This window comes from Crotalus tigris, unplaced genomic scaffold, assembly GCF_016545835.1.
Source record: "Crotalus tigris isolate CLP2741 ecotype Arizona unplaced genomic scaffold, ASM1654583v1 scf7180000017662.1067850, whole genome shotgun sequence".
NCBI lineage: Eukaryota > Metazoa > Chordata > Lepidosauria > Squamata > Viperidae > Crotalus > Crotalus tigris.
Window position 1 is genome coordinate 629491 of NW_024096549.1, and position 25125 is coordinate 654615.

The 25125-nt window shown below is 40.3% G+C and overlaps 1 protein-coding gene across 6 annotated transcripts in view; it reads left to right on the plus strand.

The window, feature by feature from the left end:
- Positions 1-2210: 2210 nt before the first annotated feature.
- Positions 2211-25125, plus strand: part of B3GNTL1 (UDP-GlcNAc:betaGal beta-1,3-N-acetylglucosaminyltransferase like 1) — a 159134-nt gene continuing 136219 nt past the window's right edge. For 3 of the 6 annotated variants that reach the window (XM_039335837.1, XM_039335836.1, XM_039335835.1), the window contains exons 1-5: positions 2211-2933; positions 5192-5308; positions 5423-5522; positions 17544-17608; positions 18403-18429. In XM_039335837.1, coding sequence (XP_039191771.1) covers positions 2748-2933; positions 5192-5308; positions 5423-5522; positions 17544-17608; positions 18403-18429 — 495 coding nt within the window. In that variant the 5' untranslated portion in view covers positions 2211-2747. Of the gene's footprint in view, positions 2934-5191; positions 5309-5422; positions 5523-17543; positions 17609-18299; positions 21463-25125 lie in introns of those variants that run through there. The other 3 variants (XM_039335834.1, XM_039335833.1, XM_039335832.1) reach the window with 3 other exon arrangements.

Sequence of the window (25125 nt, forward strand, 5' to 3'; positions counted from 1 at the left end):
ATGGGAAAAATAAACATATATAGTCTGGTAAATTTGTGCATTTTTTCGCCTTTAATGTAGGAGTTAACTCTACAATCTACTTTAGAAATAATGTACAGATAAGTGGGGATCGATCCTTTTTTCTTCTAAAATAAGTATAATCAAATGAACATTGTTATGTATGTACATATCTGAAACACAATTTTAAATACTGGGAACAAACTTCAAGCGGAAATTCTTCCAAATATTAACATTTATGTATATAGAAGACACTACAAGCAGACTCTTGTGGAATTGGCGTCTCTAGATGGGATTCTTGGCCATCCAGTTTATTTTCACAATGGCCAACCAACTGCACAAAGAAGTCCACTATTCTCCCAGCAGATAGTCTTTATAAACAGTCACATTGCTGTTATGGCTAATGGTCACTGTCCTCATAATTTCCATGAATTGATCCACTTTCTCTTTTTTTTTCAAATCATTTAAGCTGGAAGCCAGCACATCTTGTGTTAGTCAATCCCAAAATTTCATTTTATACAATTGCAAACGCAACCATGTACTTTCATAAGCAAGTTGGTATGGAGCATGAACTTGGGTGAGGACTGGTTTCAGAGAAATCATTTTAAATTTAACGTGTATTCATAGAACTAGTTTATGGTTGTTCACATTTTTACAGTGAACATAGTCATTACACATTAATTAGGCAATTTCAGGGAGGAAGCAGAAAAAGTGATTTACTTCAGGCTTTTCTGCTGAAGATAATACAAGTTATGACTAATATCTAAAACGGCATAAACATCATACAGTAGCCAATACTGAAAGCAAAAGGTCATAACAAGAAATGTCAGGATTTGTTTCTGACAACTAGTATCAAAACTTCCTCATGTGTGGCCACATACATTATAACAGCATATTAATTCTACTTAAACATTCAGCAAAAAGTGGGAAATCACTCAATAAGGTATATAAAGTTATCAGGCATTCAATAACCCCCTCCCCCCCAGCCCCAACACAATATGCATATGAATATTTTAAAATAACCTTACTCCATGCATTAATTAAAAAAAATCTAAATTTCAATATGAATTGATTAAAATGTTTTAGTTATTTGTATGGTTACCCATCTCAAGTACATTTGACCAGGATGGTATAAGGACTCCTGCCTTGATCACCAGGTTCATGAAATCCTAGAGCTGGATAGGACCTTGGAGGCCTTCTTGCTGTAACCAGTGGTGGGATTCAAATATGTGAACAACCAGTTCTCTGTGTGGATGCCATTTCTAGAAGTCCATTCTGGGTCTAGGCAACAAAAAATTAGCTACCGGTTCTGCTGAAGTGGTGCGAACTGGCTGAATCCCACCACTGGCTGTAACTCCAGCTAGATAGCAATCATTACGAACAAAATAAGACAATGTAATGAAATTATGAGTAACATAAACAGCTAGGAAAAGACAATAAACAGTAAAAGTAATCTTTTGCAATAATTAATTCAAACAAGAAATGGGCTTACCCACATCAACATTTATAGACACATATGCAAGCTTTGCGATTAAAAACAAAAACCACTTCAAATGTTAATAAAATCCAATACATCTGGAGCACACATGGTTGGGTAAAAAGGTTTTAATTGATGGACTCACTAGAAGAAAAACACATTGGCGGGTGGCGGTTTCAAAGAGTCGGAAGAAACGCGAATCCGTGTAGCGAGGAAGAGAAGTTTTAAAGGATGCCGAATAGGAGAATGAGACAATTGTTTGGTTTCTTGTATCATAGTCAAAAACCTTGACATATTTACAGTATGGCGTGAGCTTTCTGAGAATTAGAAGTAGATCTGGTTAAGGTCACACACATTTGTAGTACATATTGGGAGTTGCTTGGAATAATGCATTGCGTGATTGAATAAATGGGGTTAACAATCCGTGAACCATGCACGCTCTTAGCAAAGTTCCTTTGGACAAAGACGCAGTGCTCGACGCCTCCCTGATCGGCACTTTGCTTCTAAACCTGGGCAAAGGGTTATTTTTCTATTGAAAGGTTCTTACGGGAAACAAGTAATAACGAGAGCAATTAAGGAGCGCACACATCTAAGAAGCACACTAGCTTTGCTGGATAACAATTCCCTCCCCGCAACTTTTCACATTCGCGGTAACCGGTGCTACGTTTCCACGCTCCACCTCCTCCAACTCTGAAAGCGCGCTTGAAGCGGCGACGGAACAGCGCTGCTGCCTTTGGCCCCTCCTTCCCTGCCGCTCTAGCCTGCGCTCTCTACTCTTCCGCCAAACCGGGTGGGTAAATGGGCGCGTGTTTGCTCCCTTCTGGCGGCCGCAAAAGGGGAAAATCGGAAAGCTCCAAAAAGCGAAAGAAGTGCACAGGAAGGAAAGACCAACCGAAACCACTGCACTCGCCGACCTTTCTTCTACCCGCCCCGTTTCCTACTGTGTTGGCGTCTTCCTCTTTCTGTGCCCACTTTCTTTTCTACCTATGTACAGTATTCGTTAAACTCTGTGACCTAATTTCACTGTTGGCAACTGCATTTTTTTATTTTCTTATCCTGTTTTTCGACCTTCACCTGAGCCTTTATAGGGGCTTCTTTTTCATCAGGATATTATCATATCCGAAATTATAGCAGGGATTGAGAGAGAGGGAGAGGGGAAAAAAAATTGCCAGCGGAATGGTAATCCTTGCTTGTGAGAGGTCACGTTCTGTTTGCTGTATGTCTTTTATGCCTATCCTGTATTGGTTTCTTTTTTCTTGAATTATAATTACAAATGGATGTCTCTGAAACAGTCTGTCAGGAAGTTGGTAAACCGCCTTTCCTTTTACCAGACTGTGATCCTGGACTTGTCAAGCAAGACCATTCACACAGTCTGTCATCTCCTTTCTTTGGCAACACTGAATTGCAGTCTGATGGTCCTTTCAACAGGAAAGCAGGAGGAAAGTGTAGGATTCAAGTGGTATGTTCCATATTTCTTCCAAATTTGCTGTGGCTTGGCTGATTTTTTGCAGAAATATCAAAATATAAGATTTCAGATATATGTAGGATCAAGAACTATCGTTGATCATGAAAAATTACATACTTAACTGAAGGATTTTGCTACTGACAGACTAATCAAGAATGGTGCAAAGTGGTTGCATTCATCAATTAGTCATTTCTTTTAGGTTTGCTAGGGTAGCAAGATGTGTAGAACAACAGATCAAATGTGTGTTTGCAATATACTGATATCAATGCGGTAAATTGTGTGTATTTTAAGAATCAAAACACCCCAGAAGAGTATATTTTGAAATAGAGAACAGTGTGCTTAATATGTTCTCTTACTCTTTTACAATATTGTATAATATAGCAGCTATGGTTTTATCACATGCATATTTATATAATTTTATTTTCTACCATTCAGTCCTGTCCAATTCTCAGAGACTCCCTACAGTTTTCATGGCAAACTTTTTAAGAAGTGGTTTGCTGTTGACTCCTTCATAAGACTGAGAGACTAGCCCAAGGTCACCCAACTCATGGCCTGATGCTTTAACCACTACACAAAAATGGCTTCTTATATAATGTATAATTAGTTCCTATTAGTTAGTATTTAGTAATTTCAATTTTCTACTTGTTAAGACTTTTCACTTTATTTCCGCTGAAAGTGGAAGCAACTAACTGCTCTGGGGTGAACTAAAAAAAGTTAATCAGGTGAGACAGGAAGGAAGAATTATTCTGAAACTAGCTTCATATTTTTGCCAAAAAATTAATATGGATATGTCCATGTAGTAACAAGAGCTGAGCTCAACTCAAGACAGAGTTTTTTTCCATTTGTATCTTGAGCCATGGCACAAATGGTTTGTTTTTGTGCCTTAAACCATAGTGTGGAGACCATTTGAAGAATACCGAAGATGCCTAAGAACCAATCGTTGAGAATATATATTATAATCATGTATTAAATATTTTAAACAATACATTTATCCAAAAATGTCCATTTGTTTTTAAAATGTATGTGCCTTGGGAATCCAAACTCTTAAATTGACTAAGCTTACTGTTGGTGCTGGGAGTTGTAGTAAAAGAGATACGGAGGGTACTGGTTTAGGGAGGTTGCTCTTAATATTTGCTAAATTTCCTGAGAGCCTTGTAACCTGCCAAAATCATGCCTGCTGTGACCCTGTGGTTCTTTTGACATGTTGGCAGAGTAGAGCCTTTCCTTTTGATGCGCTTAGCTTTAAAGGTCCTTGAAACATCTTGAAAGCACAGCATGAGGTCAAAGGCCATCCCTGTGACCCCTTTCCAGTTTAGACTACAGGGATGATGGAGCTTGTCTGTGTTATGCTAAATTGTGGATGTGGAGTGCCTTTAAAACCCGGAGCACTTATAAGAATAATCTGTTCTGACATCCAAGTTCAGTGCAACAAAAGAGTTCATCACACTTGCTAGAGGGGAAAAGTGTGTACACCAGTGGCAGTTTGGAATGCAGATTAATTGTCTCTTTATACTATTTGTTGCTTTTTATGAGATAGATTATTGTCTCTTAAGATACGCATATTGATATTGCAATTTGTCAAAGTCTACTATGTAAGTCTTTTATGTAGTAAAGTACTAGAATAAATATAATGTAGCTCAAATTTGACTCTGAAAAAGAATAGTTGCTAATGCAATTGTAATTGGAATTATGAAATTTGGAATTAGTTTATAATGATTTACGTTGTTAATAGCTTTTGCAGAACAGTTTCTGATTTTGATACAGGTTGGAGATATTAAAATAAAAGTTATCAAAGTAATTTTTGAAGAAGGTTTACTATTTTCAGCAGTTGAATGAAGTGTGGGATATAAATTTAGTAAATATATACAGTACATATATGAATATAATAGGTCTTTTGAAATCTGCAGTTATATGTGGGATTATATTCAGAAAGTACTGCTCTTTGTTGATCTCAGGTGAGCAAGCATGCTCCCAAATCAATTCTGGTAATAATTTGAAGTAGTGAGGAACCAAGACAGACTTGGGAAGAAAGAAGGAACCCAGAATAAGAGAAAGACATCAACACTGAGAGATTAATTGTATTTGCACAAGTTTTAAATGACAAAAAAGGAACCATTTGTAAGGAAAATGATATTGCTTTTTTCTGCTCAGAAATCATTGCTCTGTAGCATATGTTTGTTTAAATTAGACATCAATAATGATAATGCGGCATATTGGTTGATGTTATATTTATGTATTTTTATTCATGGTAGTCTGTGATTCTGCCAGTCTACAATGCTGAGTTCTGGCTGGATGAATGTCTGAAGTCTGTTCTGGATCAAGATTTCCAAGGTTCTATTGAACTCTCTGTTTTTAATGATTCTAGCACGGTATGTACATTTATAGTAATTACTGTACTACTATAATTTTGAATACCAGTTCCAGTTAACCTGTTTAACATTTAAAAGTTAAAAATTAAACTTTTTGATGCTTTTTCTTATCAGGATAATTCTATAAATATAATTAAAAAATGGAAGATTTTGTTGGAAGAAGCAGGCATTCCAGTAGTACTGGGAGAAAACTATTCAACTCATCCAGGTGGAGGTAGGAACTTTAAAAATGCAGGTGTAATATTTTCCTCAGCATGTTGTATAGACATACAGTACAAATATAATTGAACTATGTGCTGAGAAATCAACCTGTTCAATCGTTCTTTGGCCTTCCCTAATATAATGGTTGCTGAAGAAACTAGGACTTAATAATAATAATAATAATAATAATAATAATAATAATAATAATAATAATAATAATACCTGCAACATAACACCCCAGACTTAACAATTGTCGATAAGAAAGACAAAAAAAGTCTGGATAGTGGACGTGGCAGTGCCTGGAGATAGCAGAATAGAAGAGAAAGAACTGGAGAAGATAACAAAATACAAAGACCTACAAATAGAAATAGAAAGACTGTGGCAAAAGCAAGCAAGGGTAGTACCAATAGTCATAGGCTCCTTGGGTGCAATCCCAAAACAACTGGAGCACCACTTGAACACCATTGGCATTGACAAATTCGCTATTAGTCAATTGCAAAAGGCAGGCCTTATTAGGAACTGCTTCCATCCTGCGACGATATCTGTAATACCATCAAACATCCACATCTGCCTATCCCAGGTCCTGGGTAAGGACTCGATAGGTAGACAAAATGCCAAATCCAGTCTGAACATCTGGCTGACTGTGCGATGATCGATATAATAATAATAATAATAATAGTAAAGTTGGAAGGGACCTTGGAGGTCATTGAGTCCAACCCCCTGCTCAGGCAGGAACCCTACACCATTTCAGACAAATGGCTGTCCAGTCTCTTCTTAAAAACTTCCAGTGTTGGAGCATTCACCGCTTCTGGAGGCAGGTTGTTCCATTGGTTAATTGTTCTAACTGTCAGGAAGTTTCTCCTTAGTTCTAAGTTGCTTCTGTCCTTGATCAGTTTTCATCCGTTGCTTCTCGTCCTGCCTTCGGGTGCCTTGGAGAATAGCTTGACTCCCTCTTCTTTGTGGCAGCCCCTGAGATATTGGAACACTGCTATCATGTTCCCTCTCCTCCTTTTCTTCATTAAACATACCCAATTCCAGCAACCGTTCCTTTTATGTTGTAGCCTCCAATCCCCTAATCATCTTTCTTGCTCTTCTCTGTAGTCTTTCTAGAGTCTCAGAATCTTTTTTATATCGTGGTGACCAAAACTGGATGCAGTATTCCAAGTGTGGCCTTACCAAGGCATTGTAAAGTGGTATTAATACTTCACGGAATCTTGATTCTATCCTGTTAATGCAACCCAGCATTGTTGGCTTTTTTTGGCAGCTGCAGCACACTGCTGGCTTATATTTAAGTGATTGTCTACTAGGACTCCAAGATCCCTCTCAACAGTTACTACTATTGAGCAAGGTACCCCCTGGCCTATACTATACCTGTACATTTGGTTTTTCTTGCCTAAATGTAGAACCTTACTTTTTTCACCATTGAATTTCATTTTGTTAGATAGCGCCTAGTGTTCAAGTCTGTCCAGATCCTCCTGTATCTTAAGCCTGCTTCTGAAGTGTTGGCTATTCCTGCTAGCTTGGTGTCATCCACAAATTTGATGAGTTCCCCATCTATCCCCTCGTCCAAATCACTGATGAAGATGTTGAAGAGCACTGGATCTAGAACAGAGCCCTGGGGCACCCCACTACACACGTCCCTCCGTGTAGATGCAGTTCCATTGAGGACCACACGATGAGTACGGCCGGTCAGCCAGCTACGAATCCATCTGGTGGTGATGCTGTCTAACCCACATTTTTCTATCATATCGTGTAGTAGGTTGTGATCTACTTTATCAAATGCCTTACTGAATCCAAATAAATTATATCCACAGCATTCCTCTGATCCACTAATTTTGTCACTTGGTCAAAGAATGCAATAAGATTTGTCTGGCATGATCTGTTTTTGACAAACCCATGTTGGCTTTTAGTAATGACTTTGTTTGCCTCTAGGTATTCGCTGATTCGTTGTTTGATTATCTTTTCCAGAATCTTTCCAGGTATTGAGGTCAGGCTGATAGGTCTGTAATTTCCTGGATCCATTTTTTTTTCCTTTTTTGAAGATGGGAACTACATCAGCTCTTTTCCAGTCCTCTGGTAGTTCCCCAGTGCTCCAAGATCTTTGAAAAATATAGTTCAGTGGTTCTGAGATCACATCTGCCAGTTCCTTGAGAACCTTGGGGTATAATCCATCTGGTCCTGGTGATTTGAACTCATCTAAGCTGGACAGGTGCTCACTTATCATTTTCTTGCCTATCTTAACTGTTTTTTATGGCACTATTTTTGATAGGTTGGACTGTTTTTCCCTTTGTGTAAAGACAGATGCAAAAAACAAGTTAAATAGTTCTGCTTTCTCCCTATTGCTAGTCACCTTCTTACCACTTTCACCCACTAATGGACCAATAGTTTCCTTCACTTTTTTCTTGTTTTTTACATGTTGAAAGAAGCTTTTTTTGTTATTTTTGACTTTGGTCGCAAGCCTTAGATCATTTTGAGCCTTGGGTTTCCTCACTTCATCTTTGCAGGCTCGGGCTATTTGTTGATATTCTGCCTTAGTTATGTGCCTCTCTTTCCACTTTCTATACTTGTCCTTTTTATCTTTCAATTTGTTAGAGAATTCTTTATGCAGCCATACTGGTTTCTTTTGAGAGCTATTATTTTTCCTCTTTGTTGGTATTGAGCTAGACTGGGTTTCTATTATCTTGCTTTTCAAAATTTCCCAAGCTTCTTGCATTGTTTTCCCTTGGAGGATTCTCATCCATGGAATCCTTCCCAAGTCCTCTCTAAGTTTATTGAAATTAGCTCTCTTGAAGTCCAAGACTCTAGTTTGACTATGTTCTATTGCTTGTGCTTCCATAATGTTGAATTCCAATATTGCATGATCACTACCTCCCAAGGTTCCTGTGGCTTCAACACCTTCTATCATTTCATCTCTGTTAGTGAGAATTAGATCCAAAATGGCTAATCCCCTAGTTCCCTTCTCTACTTTTTGGGAGATAAAGTTGTCTGCTAGGTTTGTCAGGAATCTGTTTGATCTTCCACTTGGTGTAGAGTTTGTCTCCTAGTTGATGTCAGGGTAATTAAAGTCCCCCATTACTATGGTGATGTGCTTCCTACATACCTTAGTTAGCTGACTAGCAAAAAGTTCATCTATTTTCTCTGTTTGGTTGGGTGGCCTATACTATACATCTATGGCAATGTCATTTTTTCTCCCTTTTATATTGACCCAAATGCATTCAAGACAGTTTTCGTCATTGCTGTGCTCTATTTCTATGGAGATGTAGTTATTTCTTATATAGAGAGCAACTCCACCTCCTCTTTTATTTGATCTGTTTCTTTTAAATAATTTAAATCCCTCTAGCTGTGTGTTCCATTTGTGGGTTTCATCCCACCATGTTTCTGTAATGGCAACAATATCATATCTGCCCTCATTGATCTGAATTTCTAGTTCACCTTGTTTGTTGTTCATACTCTGTGCATTGGTGTATAGACATTTGAGTCCTTTATGACCGACCCTGTGTTTACTTTCTACATAACCTGAGTGGTGCCTGAGTTCCCCTATTGTCTTACCACCTATTTGGTTAGTGCACTTTGTGTGACACTCGTTATTAAAAGCTTGATTTTGCTTGACAGCATGGTTGGTATTTTTGTCCACACACATATCTATGTTACATGCACTGATAGCCCTAGTGTTTTTAGATTGCCGGGGACAGGGATGCTCTGTATCGATTAATTCACTGTCTCTGCTGTTTAGTTTAAATATTCCTCCAGAAAATCTGTGAATTTATAGCCAAGTAATTCAGTCCCTTTCTTTGATGGATGCAAACCATCTCTTTTGTACATTTTTTCATGGGACCAACTACTGACATCATGACTAATATATCCAAAGCCTTCCCCTTTACACCACTCCTTTAGCCACATATTGAATTGTGCTATACGCTGGCCTTTTCCATTTTGTTTTTTATACACTGGTAAAACCTCTGAAAAAGTTAGCCTACAGCCTATTTTGCAAAGTTCCTGCCCCAAGTTCTGGAAATCGTTCTGCACAGAGAGTACATCTTTTTGGGATAGATCGTTAGTGCCAAGATGTACAATAGCCTCCACATCACAGTCCTTGCTGGTATTCTTAATTATGTTAGAAATACGCTTCTTATCCCTACTGGCAGTAGCACCTGGGAGACATCTGACCTCTTTTGAAACCTCTGTGTCCTTTCCTAAATTTATATCCCTTATAATTGAATTATCAACCAGAAGGTGGCTTCTCTTTTTGGATGCCTTTCTGTTCTTGCATGACTTGTGTGTAATACCTGATTCGCACTTCTCCCTGTCGGAAACAAGTTCTTCATCTCGGTCCACGAACTCCTGCTTATTTGAGTTATCATCACAAATACCTTTACCTGTCTCCTTAATTTCCTTATTAAGGTCAGCAAGGGCATTGTATCTGTTGTGCAGGGTACACAGAGAAAGCTTTGTGTTTATGATTGCAGTTCTTGTTTGAGGATTAGATGGCTGTGTTCCTAGGTGTGTTTTTGCATAGCTTTGTGTTGTGTTCCATTTGTGCTCTTACTTGGAGCAGAAAATTCTTCTTACAATTACTGATAGTTTAGCCATCTCTTGAGTGGATTACTGAAATGTGCTTTACATAAAATTGCCCTTGAAGAGCATCCAGAAGTTGCAGCTGGTTCAGAATATGGCGGCACATGAGTGTCCTTTAATGTGTGCACATTTCACTTTTGCTCTTACTGCATTGATTTTCAGTATGATGTCAATTAAAGAAAACAATCTAGTGAGATCCAGGAATCTTGTGGCAGCGTGATTGAAGCCCACCTGTTTTGTTTATACACTGTCTTAGAGAAGCACAGAAGGATGGGGCTTTGTAATGTCCTAACTGCCTTCTTGATTTTATTTATTTTTTACTTTTCCTGATTTCCTCTTTGGGAAATGCAGTTACTTACATGTTACTAAAGATCTGCCACAGCTCCTTTGAACACTATCCAGTGTCATTTACATATGTGCTAAATTCAAACATTCCACTTTGACTGTCAAAGATAAATCTCTTCTTGAGATTTGACCTAATATAAGTATGTAGCTTCAATATTAAATATAATTGAATGGGCATATTGTCAAATCCACTATAAATCATTCTGACTTCCCTGGCAAAAAGATCAAATATTTTGTATCTTAAATTTCTGGAAATGTATTGTTGTTGTTTTGTTTTGTTTTCTTGTCAGTTTTCAATATGCATTTCAGAAACATAATATCTGTTATTTATAAAGTACAAGGTATAACTTGGTTGAAAAGGCCAGTAAAGAAAAAGCATTTGTTGTAGGCTGGGAAGAAGCCAGTCCAGTTGTATGCTAGACTGAAAAGTATGAATAATGTTAAATTTGTGATCCCAGCCAAAACAAATAGCTCTAGTGTTGTTGGAAATGGCTGGAAAGTAACAGATTCAAGTTGAATTGCCAAGTGTAACCACTCTAGAATGGAGAGCAGTTCATTGGGGTATGAACTGTGAATCGTTTGTATTGAGTTTTAAAGCTGATATTTTAAAGTTGGTATACTTTTTGGGTGAGATTGCTAAAAAAAAAGGCAGGAAAAAGAATAAATTACATTTAGGAGATGTTATTAAGAAAAGTTAATTTGTTTCCACTTTCTTTTTTTTAAGCTTATAGATACTTTATTCAATATATAATACAATCAGGATTGCCTTTTTCTGTTAAGATTATTTGGAAGTTGCAATTAAAAGAAAAGGCTGGAAAATGTGCTAAGCTAATAATCTCTTTTCATCTCTAACACACATCTTTGTATGTATGTATGTGTGTGTGTGTGTGTGTGTGTGTGTGTACATATATATACACACATACATACATACATACATACACATACATCTTCACAGTTTGTATATATTCTATTCCATTTCCCAGAAAGGAAAATTAATCAGAATAAAATTATTTCTAAACACAGACAAATATATTGTGTGATTCCCTGTTTTTCTGAATATGTCAGCCTGACTATTCAAGTCTTTAACCCAGTCCTGGAGGTATTTTCTTCCCTTCCAACAGTGCTGAACCCACATTCCAGAAAATGGCAGGGCCAGAAAAAAATAATATTGGCTGAATACAATTAATTGCCTGTAAAATAAGGTACCCATTTATAAAATGAATGAATCTCTCATCTGAAAATTCCACCCATTTTTTATTTTGCAGCCCACTCTGATAGGGACATTCAAATACACTTTCATCTTTCCTTCCATCTGAGCCAAAACAATTACAAACCAAAAGAAAACACAAAGGCTAGACTGGATTGGGCTGGGATAAAAGTAATAGGTATTTAAGGAAGAGAAGGTAACATAAAAATGGGAACAAAATGGGGTGGAGATGATGCAAGGGAAAGAGAATAGATAGGGAATGGAAGAAAAGTGTCTATGTGTCCAAAAGCCAGCAGGGTTAATTGCATTTCACCTAGAACAAAGTTCATTTGATTTCATTTTTTACTTTTTGCATTGCTCCGATAAAAAGACACTTGAGTGCTTTACAGTGTACATTCAGTAATAACATTTAAAAAAGTGATAAAAAGCCACAAGAAAACAAAAGACACCCACAAACATACTGGTCTCACTACATCCCCAAAATGTGCTCACATTCAGCACATTCAATACATCATTGTGGAGATGGGTATAACAATATCAGGAACTTTTCTGTTAGTTTGGAACCCAGAAATTTTAAGGAGAATGGACATCATACTTTCAATATTTGATTATACATATCTATTGTATAGGGCCCCACAAAGTCAGGCCTGGATCACTGATAACACTAAGCCATAATTGTTTGTGAAATCTTTTGGCTTAGTATGATTATCATTACTAATCAACTAGCATTACTTGAGTGTTATAAAATACCATAGCAACAAATAGCGTTAAAGGCGTATCATTAGCCACTTCTCTCAAAATTAGCTTTTTCCAAAACCATGGGGCTTGGTGGAGTTTTTTTAATATTAAAAAATAAAATTTTAGCCATTTTTATATTATGAACATATTGTGAGAAAAATTTCCCAGTTTTATTCATACACTAGCCTGTTCAAATACTGAGTCCAAACCTAGTGTAATTCAGATAAAAAATAATTAGAAATTAATTTTTAAATCTTTAAACTTTTGTCACATTGGCATAATTTTTTTAAAAAAAATCTAAATTTTAGTTCTGCAATATAGAAAAATATTTTTTTCTATTTATGTTGCTCTGTATTTTATCAAATTTTGCTGTGTAGGTTGAGAAAAGGTATATAAGAAAAGAGACTACAGGGAATAAATCCTTTTTAATGTAGAATATGTACATTTGAAGAGCCTGTTTAGCTGGAAATGTTGTTGATCCCTATATCCTTAGTGATTTACTTTTCTGTAATTATGAGTAGTTAGCATGTGTAGAGGTATTTCGTTTGAAACAAGGCCCTCTCCAGCCCCCAGGGATGAAACAATGTGACAGTCTTCACATCCCGTGTTTACATTGGATTAAGATTCATTTCTGGTTCTTTTCTGTCATGGAAAGGAACAAGAAAAACAAAAGGGAAAACTCCCCACAAAAGAGAGGGTCAGTGCTTTTAAAGAAACTACCACAAAACTACTTCTTTCCAAGAGTGAGGAATGTTAATATCTCATGGGGTCTTAGGTTTTTACTCCTGTGGCCATGGCAACATGTTCTTTTCAGTAATGGAGCAGGCCTTACAAAATTGCCAAGGCCTGGCACAGACATTTGACTCTCCTCAGTAGAGTAGTATCACAATGCATTCCTTGCTCATGCCAAAGGCAAGATTCATAGTGCGAGTCCCGCTTTAAAGTTTTTGTACAGAATGAAATATCTGGAATCATAGTTGCCTTGATGTCAAAAAAGGTTGCTGTGTACAGCTGATGGCTAAACTGTTTTAGTATCTTAAACATTTGTTTCTACAACTTAATATCTTATTCTGTAATAATTATCTGGACTTGGACAGATTGTTCCTCCTTTGCCCCAAATAACTTAATTCTTAAATCTCTTAATAATTATTTCACATGAACAGGTTGTTTCTTCTATGGCTCAAACACATCATTGCTCACTGTCCTGTCTGTTTATTTTCATTTCAATGTTTCTTTTCATTTTTGAAAAAATATTTTATTTTTGCATTATAATTATTTTAGTTGATTAAGTTGTAATAATCAAATAATTATTTTTCATTGGTCCAGTGTGTTTCTTTTACTGTATGATAATATGAGTTAGCTAGGCAAAGTATAAGTTAAAACATGTAAAAAAATCCTATGAAAACAGCATAAAATAAATTTGCAGAACAGAATTCTAGATACATGATAAAATTATAATAAATGACAAATAAACATGGATGGAGATCAAATAGGTGATCTGAATTTTTGCTTTATAATTTCCAAAGCTTCAAAATTTCAAAAAAAATAGTGATTGAACTATACTTTTTATACTTGTAATGCAGTTGGTGAGTTTGTTAACATTTGAAACAAATGAATGCTTCAATTCCTGCAGGCACACATGAAATCACAAGATGAGTGATACGAAGTTTAGGTTAGTTCCTACATGTGTTGCTTTGAGCTTATTGTTTCAAGTTGATTAGATTCTCAAGTGTAAAATAAGACTATTTTGGCCTTTGTTTTTTATATCCCTTTATTTCCATCATGTGTCTTTTTAAAAGCATAATTCTGTAGTCTGTGTGGATTTTCCCCCCATTACTCTTTCTATCCTCTTATTGCTTCTTTTTTCTATCAACCCAGACATTTTGGAACAATCAATTCACTCTTCCATAGGATTTATACTTTCATAATTTTACTTTATTTAAGTGGTAACTTTATTTTTGGCAAAGATCTTTGTAATGTAAAGGCTGTTAAAACCCATCCTTTATTGGTTCAAAAATCAATAAAATTAAATTTTAAGACTGACAACACATACGGAATCTGTTCCATCAAACTTTTTTGTTTCCTCTTTTCTTATTTTATTCTACCCTGCAAAAAAGGTTTAAAAGGTAGATAGATACAAATCAATATTAACTTCCTTTGCAATCCAATTGTAAACAAGTGTAGGATAGCAGGAATGAAACTAAAAAAATGGTTCCTGTGAACATACACTTTATCTTGTGGTGGGATTCAGTCGGTTTGCACCGGTTCAGCAGAACCAATACCTAATTTTTTATTGAGTTCAGCGAACCGAATCTGTTGGGGTAGAAACAAAAATAGTGGAAACATCACCTAGGGAAAGATATGCTACTCTGGACTCCTTGTAACATTCTGGGAGTGTCACAAAGTAAACTACCTTCACTTTTCTACAGCAATACAAGTAAAATTTGACCAGATTTCCTCCAGAGGAGATTAGGAGATTTCTATAGGGGATAGTGGCGTCCGCAGCCATGCAGCGGGACCCGGGGCCGCCCATGCTGACCATTCTGTTTCCCTTTGTTCCCACTTTGTACCAGATTGAATCCTGGTGCTGTCCCCTCTGTAGACCTTGGAACACTTGTAGCCATCACCACACCTCTTTGTGCAGGGAAGGCACACACATAAATACCGTCCCTCTGGAAGGACCTCCAGAGCTGCCACGGTCCACCCCCTCCCCTCCTCTCCCTTTGCAGGCTGCCCACGAGCTTGGTCCACCAGGAGGAGGATGCTTCCACAGGAACTCTTTGAGGCTGAGGCAGTGCTATGCTTCAGCCACAGCCACAACAATCCGTAGCAGCTGCACTGGTTCCCCACTTTTGCCTCGACTGGATATCTCTATCTCCCGCTCCCGCCCCTTGACCCGGGTGCCTTTTTTCTTTTCCTCAGCCATGGCGACCTCAGTCCCATCGCTCCCTTGATATTGCCCCCATCGCATCCGCCTCCTACTCTGTCTACTCAAGGACCTTTTAATGTCTCAGACCCTCCAGTGACTGCCACCCAACTTGTTTACACTTCCAGTGGTAACCACAATGAACAAAAAAGCCCAATAGGAGCGCCGTGCATGGTGAGGGGACTCAGGACTTAGGAATAAACTCCTCATCTCTCTAGTTTCCCGATTGGTATATATGGGAAAGGGAGTGAGGCCACCAAGTATAAGTTGGGGTTGTGGCAAAGAACTGGTTGTTAAATTATTTGAATCCCATCACTGATTTTATCCATTTTTAATACTAGAATTGGAATTTGTTCCATTCTTTCTTAGAAAAATCTATTTTTATTCCCACTTTCTTGATTTTTGAAGTCTCAATTTATGAGTCAAGTAAGTTTTAATTTCATATAACAAAAATTATTGAGAAAGAAAATTCTTTGTTGACCTTCTTTGTGGCTTAAACTAGTAGATTTTAATCTTTACATCACTGAATTTTGTAAGATTTTAGTATTTTTGCCCAATAGTTTGAAAGATTTCAGATGGAATACCAAAATTTAAGATCTCTGTCTATCTTTGTCTCCCCTCCAAAATAAATAAATAAATTACGCTGATGCCATTGGGGAAATTGTGAATCACTGGGTGATCACAAGCATTATCTTACCAAGCACTGAGTACAAATTGTCTAATCTAACAAAGAGAAGGACTAGAAATAACATGAAAACAGTCTTCCAATATCTAAGGGGCTCTCACGAAGAAGAGGGGAGCAACCTGTTTTCCAAGGCATCTGAGACAGGACAAGAAATAATGGATGTATGAAGGAGTGATCCAATCTGGAACTATGGAGAAATTTTCTGACAGTGAAAACAATCAGTGGAATGGCTTGAAATTGTGCGTGTTCCATCACTGGAAGTTTTAAAAAAGGAATTAGACAGCTATTTATCTGGAATGGTATAGAGCCGCCTGCTTGAGCAGGGACTTGGGTTAGAAGACCTTCAAGGTTCCTTCCAACTCTTGTTAATCTGACTTTCTGATTGGCAAAAACTTTGGACAATAATGCAGCGTTCTACGTAAATGAATTGTGACTTGCTTGTTTTCCATGGCATCTGAACCAGCTAAAACCTTGATTTAATGGAAATTTGAAGGATAGGGATGCCCATTCAATTTGAATCTATGCAATTAATATTATTTGCATGTATAAATCAGTGGAATTAGTTACATTAGTTACAGAATCAATTACATAGTTACACAAATGTGCATTGATGCAAATCATGTCAATTATATCAATTGTATATAGCAAACTGGTTTGCAAAATGTTGGCTTTACTCATTGTTTGGAAATGAAGTCTTAAATTTTTTTTTCCTCTTGCATCTGAAGTTTGGACCTTTACTCCAAATGGAGCTTTACTATAATGCTTCTTTCAAAACATAGAAAGGGAAAGAAAAACAGTGTCATTACATATGCATGCAAATCAGGAGTTATTTAGGGCAGGGCTTTTCAATCTTTTCACCCATTGTACCACTTTTAGGATATGGCAATATCCGGTACCATCAGTTGCCTAGCAAGGTGTCAAAAACTTGATGACCAAAAAAAAAAAAAAAAAGGAAAAAAGTGATAAAGTACAGGTAGTCCTCGACTTACAACAGTTCGCTTAGTGACTCTTTGAAGTTACAATGGCACTGAAAAAGTGCCCCCCAAGCCACAGCCGAGCAAGACACCTGCCTGCCCACCCAGTGGCGCTCTTCCTCCTGTCCGAGGTTTTCATTGTTGTGAGCATTTCTGTTGAGGATTGGTAGTGGGGGTGGGGTGGGGGAGTGTTTGGTTTTCATTCCCCCCATCTGCTGGGTGGTTGCAGCAAGTTTTGGTCATTTCACATGACCTTGGGACACTGTGACCGTCATAAATATGAATCAGTTGCCAAGCATCTGAATGTAAATCACAAGACTCTGGAGATGCTGCAACATTCCAGCTGATTGGCGCTTCTTCAGGGCTCAGCACAAGCACCAGGATCAGCACTGAGCTCCAGCTTTAGGGTGCTCAGTTCAAACTATAGCTGCTTAATGAGAATATCCTTCAGATCTATTTTGGAAAGAATGCTAATTTGTATAGTTATTTGGGCTTATTGTTAAGTTTAATGTTACATAATTTCAAGTATAAAATATAAATTCCATTGATTTTCATATACTGCATTGACTTTATCTTATCAACAGTTGGCTTTGCTAAAAATTGTGCTATTGATCAGAGCTCAGGGGAGTATCTCTGCTTTCTGGACTCGGTAAGTCTTTTCTAGGAATTGTTTATTAAATGTAATATAAAAATGTATATTTTCAACTGTCTTGTTCCTCCCTTTTTCTTATCAAATAGTTGTGGCTGATAGTTTTTGATAGGTTTATGTGTGTTTCATGCAGAATTCTTTGACAGATTTTTCAGCTATTTCTACATAGACCCTTAGTTATTAAAATAGGGTTATAAAGACTCTATAGTATCATTAAAATGAAGGTTGCTGAGGTTTCCATAAATAGGTAGTGGGCCACATGTTTTTGATATTTGACTTAATGCTCAAAATTGAAGTGACACACTCCATTGATTTGAAACAGTTTGGAATGTTACAAACTATGACATTGCTGCAGGCATAAAGTACTATAGTTTGTAAGACAATATTATTCAACAAGATGCTCTCCAAATGTTTTTGATTATTATCCCATAATTCTCATGGTTGATTTTCCAAGTGTTTGAACCTTTCGAATTCCTTTTTATCCATATAATGTAAGCATTGAATAAGTGGTACGTTTACTTCAAGTCCAATATCTTGGATAAAAATATATCTGCTACCTCTGTGAGAAAACTTTGTAGCCCATGGGACCACAACAGCATGGCCACTTAGTATTTTCAGATTCTCAGAACAGTGGAGGGGAACTTAAATAGGCTACGTTAAACATGTTCTGTTTAAATATTCAACATTGCAGGTAAGAGCCTCTACAAGTGAACCCGGAATTAATGAGATCATGTTTCCTAGGAGGACAAATGCTTTAACTACAGCAACAAATGACACCTTTTCTTTTTCCCCAGAGACCTCTGTGTTGCTGCCAGAAGCATGTAAGTTTTGGCAATTAGGAGGAGGAGGCTAATCTAGCAGAAATGCTGCTTTTGGCAGATCACGATATTAGTTGTCTCGCCAGAATCATTTAGACCTCACAGTGTGCTTTTCCTTCTTTTACCTTGAAGGAGCCGTAACAATGACGAGAACAAAAGTAGAGACAATTAACTTCTAATATAAGTTAGCAAACAAGCTTTATTGAACTGGATACTGGATTAGCTTACTGCATGAATAATTAGTCTTATAAGTCTGCACAGTTCTAACTTCAAATCCCTCCTTATCAAATATAAATTTGCATAAGGCACTTTACATCTTTTAAAAAATTCATCTGTAAATGCTTCTGTTACAATGTTGCTGTCAGACCCATCGTAAAACATCTTGAATAAGCGGGCTGCGACGCTGCTGAGAGGCCTCGGTGACGCTGCAAGTCAGATGGGCGGCGCTAGAGATACCGACGCTCAGCTGATGACGTCCTGCCTGCGACGCGCGTCTAGGGACTGATTTGGGCTACCGCGAATCAGATGGATGGTGTTATTTCCAATGGGCTGCCGACGATCAGCTAATGACGCTCTGCCTGCGACGCGCGTCTGAAGGGACTTGAGTTGAATTAATCTGCTGTTTTCAGTTAACTGGGATGCTGGGTCTGACAAACATGAGGGTGTGGCGAGGGTGGAGCGGTGATTGGTAATTGAGGTGTGGTGGCGGGGCTTATTTAATACGCTGGAATGGGAGGTTTCTCAGGGCTGACTTTCTTTTCAACTTAGCAACATAATAAATCCTGAAACTTGTTGAATCCTGCATCGTTCCTAATTCTTGGGTTCCGTGCCTATAGTTAGGACGAGCTTACATTAAGTCAGCCCTCACTCACATTAGTTGTTCCAACACCCGGCGCTCGCTAGGAACAAGGAGCTATGGCAGAGGGAACGCAGGAAGAGGACCCTGTCATGGCTGAAGACTCGGAGGAGTCCGGTGAACAGCTGGAGGGCCTGGCAGCGGGCGGCACAGGGGAGGAGCCAACGGTGGTTCGACGGAGGGAAAAAATATGTGCTCCCGTAGTTGAGGGTCCAAAAACCCGACAGCAACGTCCGGTGGATACGGGGGGTGAATGGTGGTTTAGCCCAACGCTGGGGCTCCCTGAGGATGGTCGCGGACGACGGTTGGCGCCAAGCTTTACCGGTTGGAGGGAATGCCGGGTCACTGGAGACTATGAAGAGGAATGGAGCTGCTCCACAGCCCCGGGGCAGTACACGCTGGATGTGCTCAGAGACCAGTTTGGGGAACGTATATACCCCGCTACTATACATAGCCCTAGCAAGGATAGCCGACCTTACACCTCCCAGTTCCGGTTGTCCGGTACAGAGCTTAACCTGCACCCGGATGACCAGTTTACGTTGCGGGAACCTACCACAAGGCAGGTGGGGACGGATCGTACACGTTATGGAATGGGAGTGAGGGGACTGGGGGACAGGCCGGCAGACCCTGATGACATGGGCGCAGGACCCACGGGGGGAGGAGCAGGGACTCGTCCTAGACCATCTCTGGAGGCTGGTCGGTATGGAGGACAGGTGCCACCTCCATGGCCTCAGAATATGGTGTGGAACCCTCCCCCTATAACGCTTACATTTGACGGGGACCCAGATCGCTTAGCAGTCTTTCTTAGTCATGTACTGAACCATCTAGATCGCTACTCCACTCTGTATTCATCCAATTGGTCGATGGTGGTCGCAGTCACATCGAGTCTACAGGGAGAGGCAGCTGCATGGGCAGCTGATCTCTATAGTGACCAAGCCAGAGAGCTAGCTGATGTGGGGCTCTTCCTGGATGCGTTAAGAATTAGATTCGAGGACCCAACACGCTTACAATGGGCGGAGGCCCAACTAGTGGGCCTGCGACAAAGAGGGAGACCGGCAAAAGATTACATCCGTGAGTTCCAGAAATTAGCGGGGAGACTGCGATCGTGGCCGGATCGTTTACTGGTCCACCACTTTTGTAATGGCTTGGATAACGAGATACGCCGGGCATGTATAGTGAGAGGGATAGGGGGACGTCTGTCCGATTGGTTTAAAGCCGCGATGGAACTGGACATCGGGTTGAGGGAGCATACCAGTGGGCGTGAGAACAGACTACCACCCCGCCGGGGCCAGGACCCGCCCACAGGCCGTATGGTCCAGGCCACACCGGAAGCAACGCGCCCAAAGACAACCTTTAGGTGTTTCCGATGTAACCGACCAGGGCACCGAGCAGCAGAGTGCGGACTACCGGCAATACTAGGGACACCAACGGCGATCGGCAAACCAGGCTCTACACCGCAGAAAACAACGGAGAAGTCACGGGTAGCCCACCAAACGGGGCAGACACCGATACAGCCAGCTTCCGGTGATCATTCCCCCATGTTGCAGGAATACGAGGAGGACGGTCCTGTAGAAGATTCAATGGTGAGTGAACCAATCGTCCCATTCACCATTCCAGTAACTCTTACAAGCCCAAATACTGGGGAAGCGAGGTCTTTTCAGGCATTGCTTGATACCGGATGCACCCGGTGTTTAATTAATAGGGGGGTAGCACAACAGATGGGGATTAGGGTGACTCGACTAAAATCCCCAATTCGATTCGAGCAGGTGGATGGTTCACTGCTAGGGGGGGCTCCAACCACGTTGGTGACCGAACCAGTCAGGATGGATGTAGGTGGTCATTGGGAGGTTATCAGATTCATCGTGGTCCCTTCCATGACCGAACCTCTCATTCTTGGATTGGCCTGGCTGGATAAATAGACACCGATCATCTGGTGGGAGGATGGGTCTCGACGATTGCGGTTGCCCGTGGGTCCTCAGCCACTACCCACACCTGATCATAATGGGGATAAAGGGCTGGGTGCTGTAGACCCAATACCGGACGGGGACGGACCCGGACACCCGTCAGTCTACAACGACCTGGCAGCAGTATTTAGTGAACATGATTGCGACACTCTGCCACCCCATAGGGCAACAGATTGTGCCATCGAACTTATTCCTGGGGCAAAGTTGCCTAAGCCCAGAATGTACCCCATGACATTCGCTGAGCTAAAGGAAATGAGGGAGTATATCGATAAAAACCTGGCTAGGGGCTTTATAGAGCCGGCGCGCTCTAAAATAGCAGCACCCGTAATATTTCATGAAAAAAAGGATGGAGGACTACGGTTATGTGTAGATTTCAGAGGACTGAACGCGGTATGCGTAGAACCCATTTATCCGCTACCTCTCATGAAAGACCTCCTTGCCCATTTGGCCACTGGCAAGATTTTCACAAAATTAGATCTTCGAGAGGCATATTATAGAATACGGATAAAGGAAGGGGATGAGTGGAAGACCACTTTTAACTGTCCCTTAGGGAGTTATCAGTTCAAGGTGATGCCTTTCGGTCTACAGGGAGCCCCGGCTGTCTTCATGCAGTTAATAAACGAAGTGTTGCATGACCATCTTTATAGGGGTGTACTGGTATACTTGGATGATATACTTATATACTCGAGTACACTGGAAGACCACATACAATTAGTTCGAACGGTGTTGCGAAAATTACTAGATTCCAAACTATACTGTAAAATATCAAAATGCGAATTCCACAAAGACCGTATTGATTACTTAGGATTCCGGGTTTCTGCGAAGGGAATAGAGATGGATCCCAATAAGATACGCAGTGTATTAGAATGGCAAGCCCCAAGGACTCGTTGCCAATTACAGCGGTTTCTGGGGTTCGCTAATTTTTATCGTCAGTTCATACCGTCCTTCGCTGATGTGGCCCTACCATTGACTCAGTTGTTACGTACCAAACACAATACTGGTAAACCCCGACCAAAACAACCGCTGGAATGGACCATTGAAAAGTTAAAAAGCCTGTTTGCACAGGAGCCGTTATTGGCACATCCTGACCCGGACAAGCCCTTTATTGTACAGGCGGACGCTAGCGATGTAGCCGTTGGCGCTATTCTATTGCAGCGTAATGAGAAAAATATGCTACAACCGTGTGCCTACAAGTCCAAAAAATTCACTGAAACAGAACGACGTTGGGCAGTGTGGGAAAAAGAAGCATTTGCAGTGAAATGGGCATTGTCCACTTGGCGCCATCTGTTGGAAGGGGCTCAACATCCCTTCGAAGTCTGGACAGATCATCAAAATCTAACAGTGCTTCAAACACCAAGAAAACTAGCGCCTAAACACGTCCGATGGGCACAGTATTTTCAACGTTTCAAGTTCTGTTTAAAGGTTGTTCCGGGTGGAAAGAACTTTCTAGCGGACGCACTCTCCCGAATGCCCCAATATGACAGCAAACGGGAACAGGTGATCCAGGCTGTCATACCTCAGTGTAATGGGGAGCCCGAAAAGGCAGAAGTTTGCACAAAGCTAGCATCTTTTGAAGAAGAAATAAAAACAGCTTTAGTAACTGATCCTTGGCTATCAGCGAATCCAGCGATATTGACCTATCGTAATGGTTTGGCCTGGTATGGCGATAAATTGTATATACCTCAGGAAGTGCGCAGCCGGGTATACCATCAATGTCATGACTCCAAAGTAGCAGGTCACTTTGGTTTTGTAAAAACATTACACCTAGCAAGAAGGCGATTTTGGTGGCCAAGCTTAAGGAAAGATATTGAGACATACGTAAAAGAATGTAGGGTTTGTGCACAGGCAAAGGTAATACCTAAGAAGCCAATGGGATTGTTACAGTCAGTGTCTGATCCGATACGGCCATGGCAAGATATTGGCATGGACTTCCTGGTGGAGTTACCAAATGTAAAAGGTTACACAGTCATATGGACGGTAATAGACTTATTTTCAAAGCAGGCTCATTTTATACCCTGCAAAGGGCTGCCATCTGCAGCGCAACTAGCGAAACTATTTGTACAGCACATTTATCGTCTACATGGAGCTCCCCGACGGATTATATCAGACCGCGGGGTTCAATTCACAGCTCGATTCTGGCGTCAATTTCTGGCCTGTATTGGAACTACTCAAGGATTGAGCTCTGCATACCATCCATGTACCAACGGAGCAGCGGAACGAGCCAATGCGGCCGTGTCACGATACCTACGTTGCTATGTCTCTCACCAACAGACGGATTGGATGGATTATATACCCTTTGCCGAGCTAGCTTACAACAATGCAGTGCATAAGAGTACCGGGTTAACCCCCTTCCAAGTGGTATATGGCTACGATCTAAATCCCTTACCGGGTTGTGAACCACTGACGTCCCTGGCCACGAAGCCAGGGGACTGGATGTCCCGTGCTAACCAAGTGTGGCATACAGTAAAGAAAGCGCTGATACAGGCGGGGCAAATAGCCAAGGAACAGGCAGATAAAGGTCGTAGAATGTCAACCGAATTCCGAGTAGGTGACCAGGTATATCTCTCGACCAAATATCTTAAGTTACAGGTACCCTGCAAGAAGTTGGCGGCGAAATACGTGGGTCCATTTCGCATAATACGCATCATTAATCCTGTTATGGTACAACTCCAACTGCCGGTCTTCCTTGGTAGAATACATCCGGTTTTCCACGTGAGTCTGTTGAAGCCGATAGAAAGGAACACTCATACAGATCCTCCTGGACCTATAGCTCCGGGACAGTATGAGATACAGGATATCATGGACTCACGATGGCGGGGGGGCAAAGTATACTACCTGATATTATGGAAAGGATATCCCCTATCCGATGCTTCATGGGTGCAGAGTGGAAAGGTTTTCGCTCCGGAGCTGCTCCGAAGATACCATAAAATATGGCCAAATAAGCCGAAACCGAATGAGGGGGGGGGGGTTAAATAATATATAGATACTGTTAACCAAACGATGCATTAACCTGTAACGTTCTATTCCAGGGGATCCCGTGGTGAGGGGGGGCCGAATGTCAGACCCATCGTAAAACATCTTGAATAAGCGGGCTGCGACGCTGCTGAGAGGCCTCGGTGACGCTGCAAGTCAGATGGGCGGCGCTAGAGATACCGACGCTCAGCTGATGACGTCCTGCCTGCGACGCGCGTCTAGGGACTGATTTGGGCTACCGCGAATCAGATGGATGGTGTTATTTCCAATGGGCTGCCGACGATCAGCTAATGACGCTCTGCCTGCGACGCGCGTCTGAAGGGACTTGAGTTGAATTAATCTGCTGTTTTCAGTTAACTGGGATGCTGGGTCTGACAAACATGAGGGTGTGGCAAGGGTGGAGCGGTGATTGGTAATTGAGGTGTGGTGGCGGGGCTTATTTAATACGCTGGAATGGGAGGTTTCTCAGGGCTGACTTTCTTTTCAACTTAGCAACATAATAAATCCTGAAACTTTGTTGAATCCTGCATCGTTCCTAATTCTTGGGTTCCGTGCCTATAGTTAGGACGAGCTTACAGTTACTATCGTAAGCAATTACAGTTAAAGTTGTTGGGATGGCTCATCTACATGATGAACGCATAAGGACAAACTTGAAACAACCAGTACTTTGGCAGAGGTCCCCTCAGGTATTAATTTTTGGTTTTGCTATAGCTACTTCTAAAGAGTTACCTAATAAGTAGAGTATTCTCTCTTGCATTAGCTAGCAACGTTTCTTGGTTTGAAGGTATTTTATAAAATGCTGAATCCCTGTCAAATCCTGCTTTTGCCAGTGAATTTCAACAGGGTAATCTTGGATTGCTTGAGTTCTGTGTTGCCCTTTCTGATTGGGTAATGGTGACAATAGTC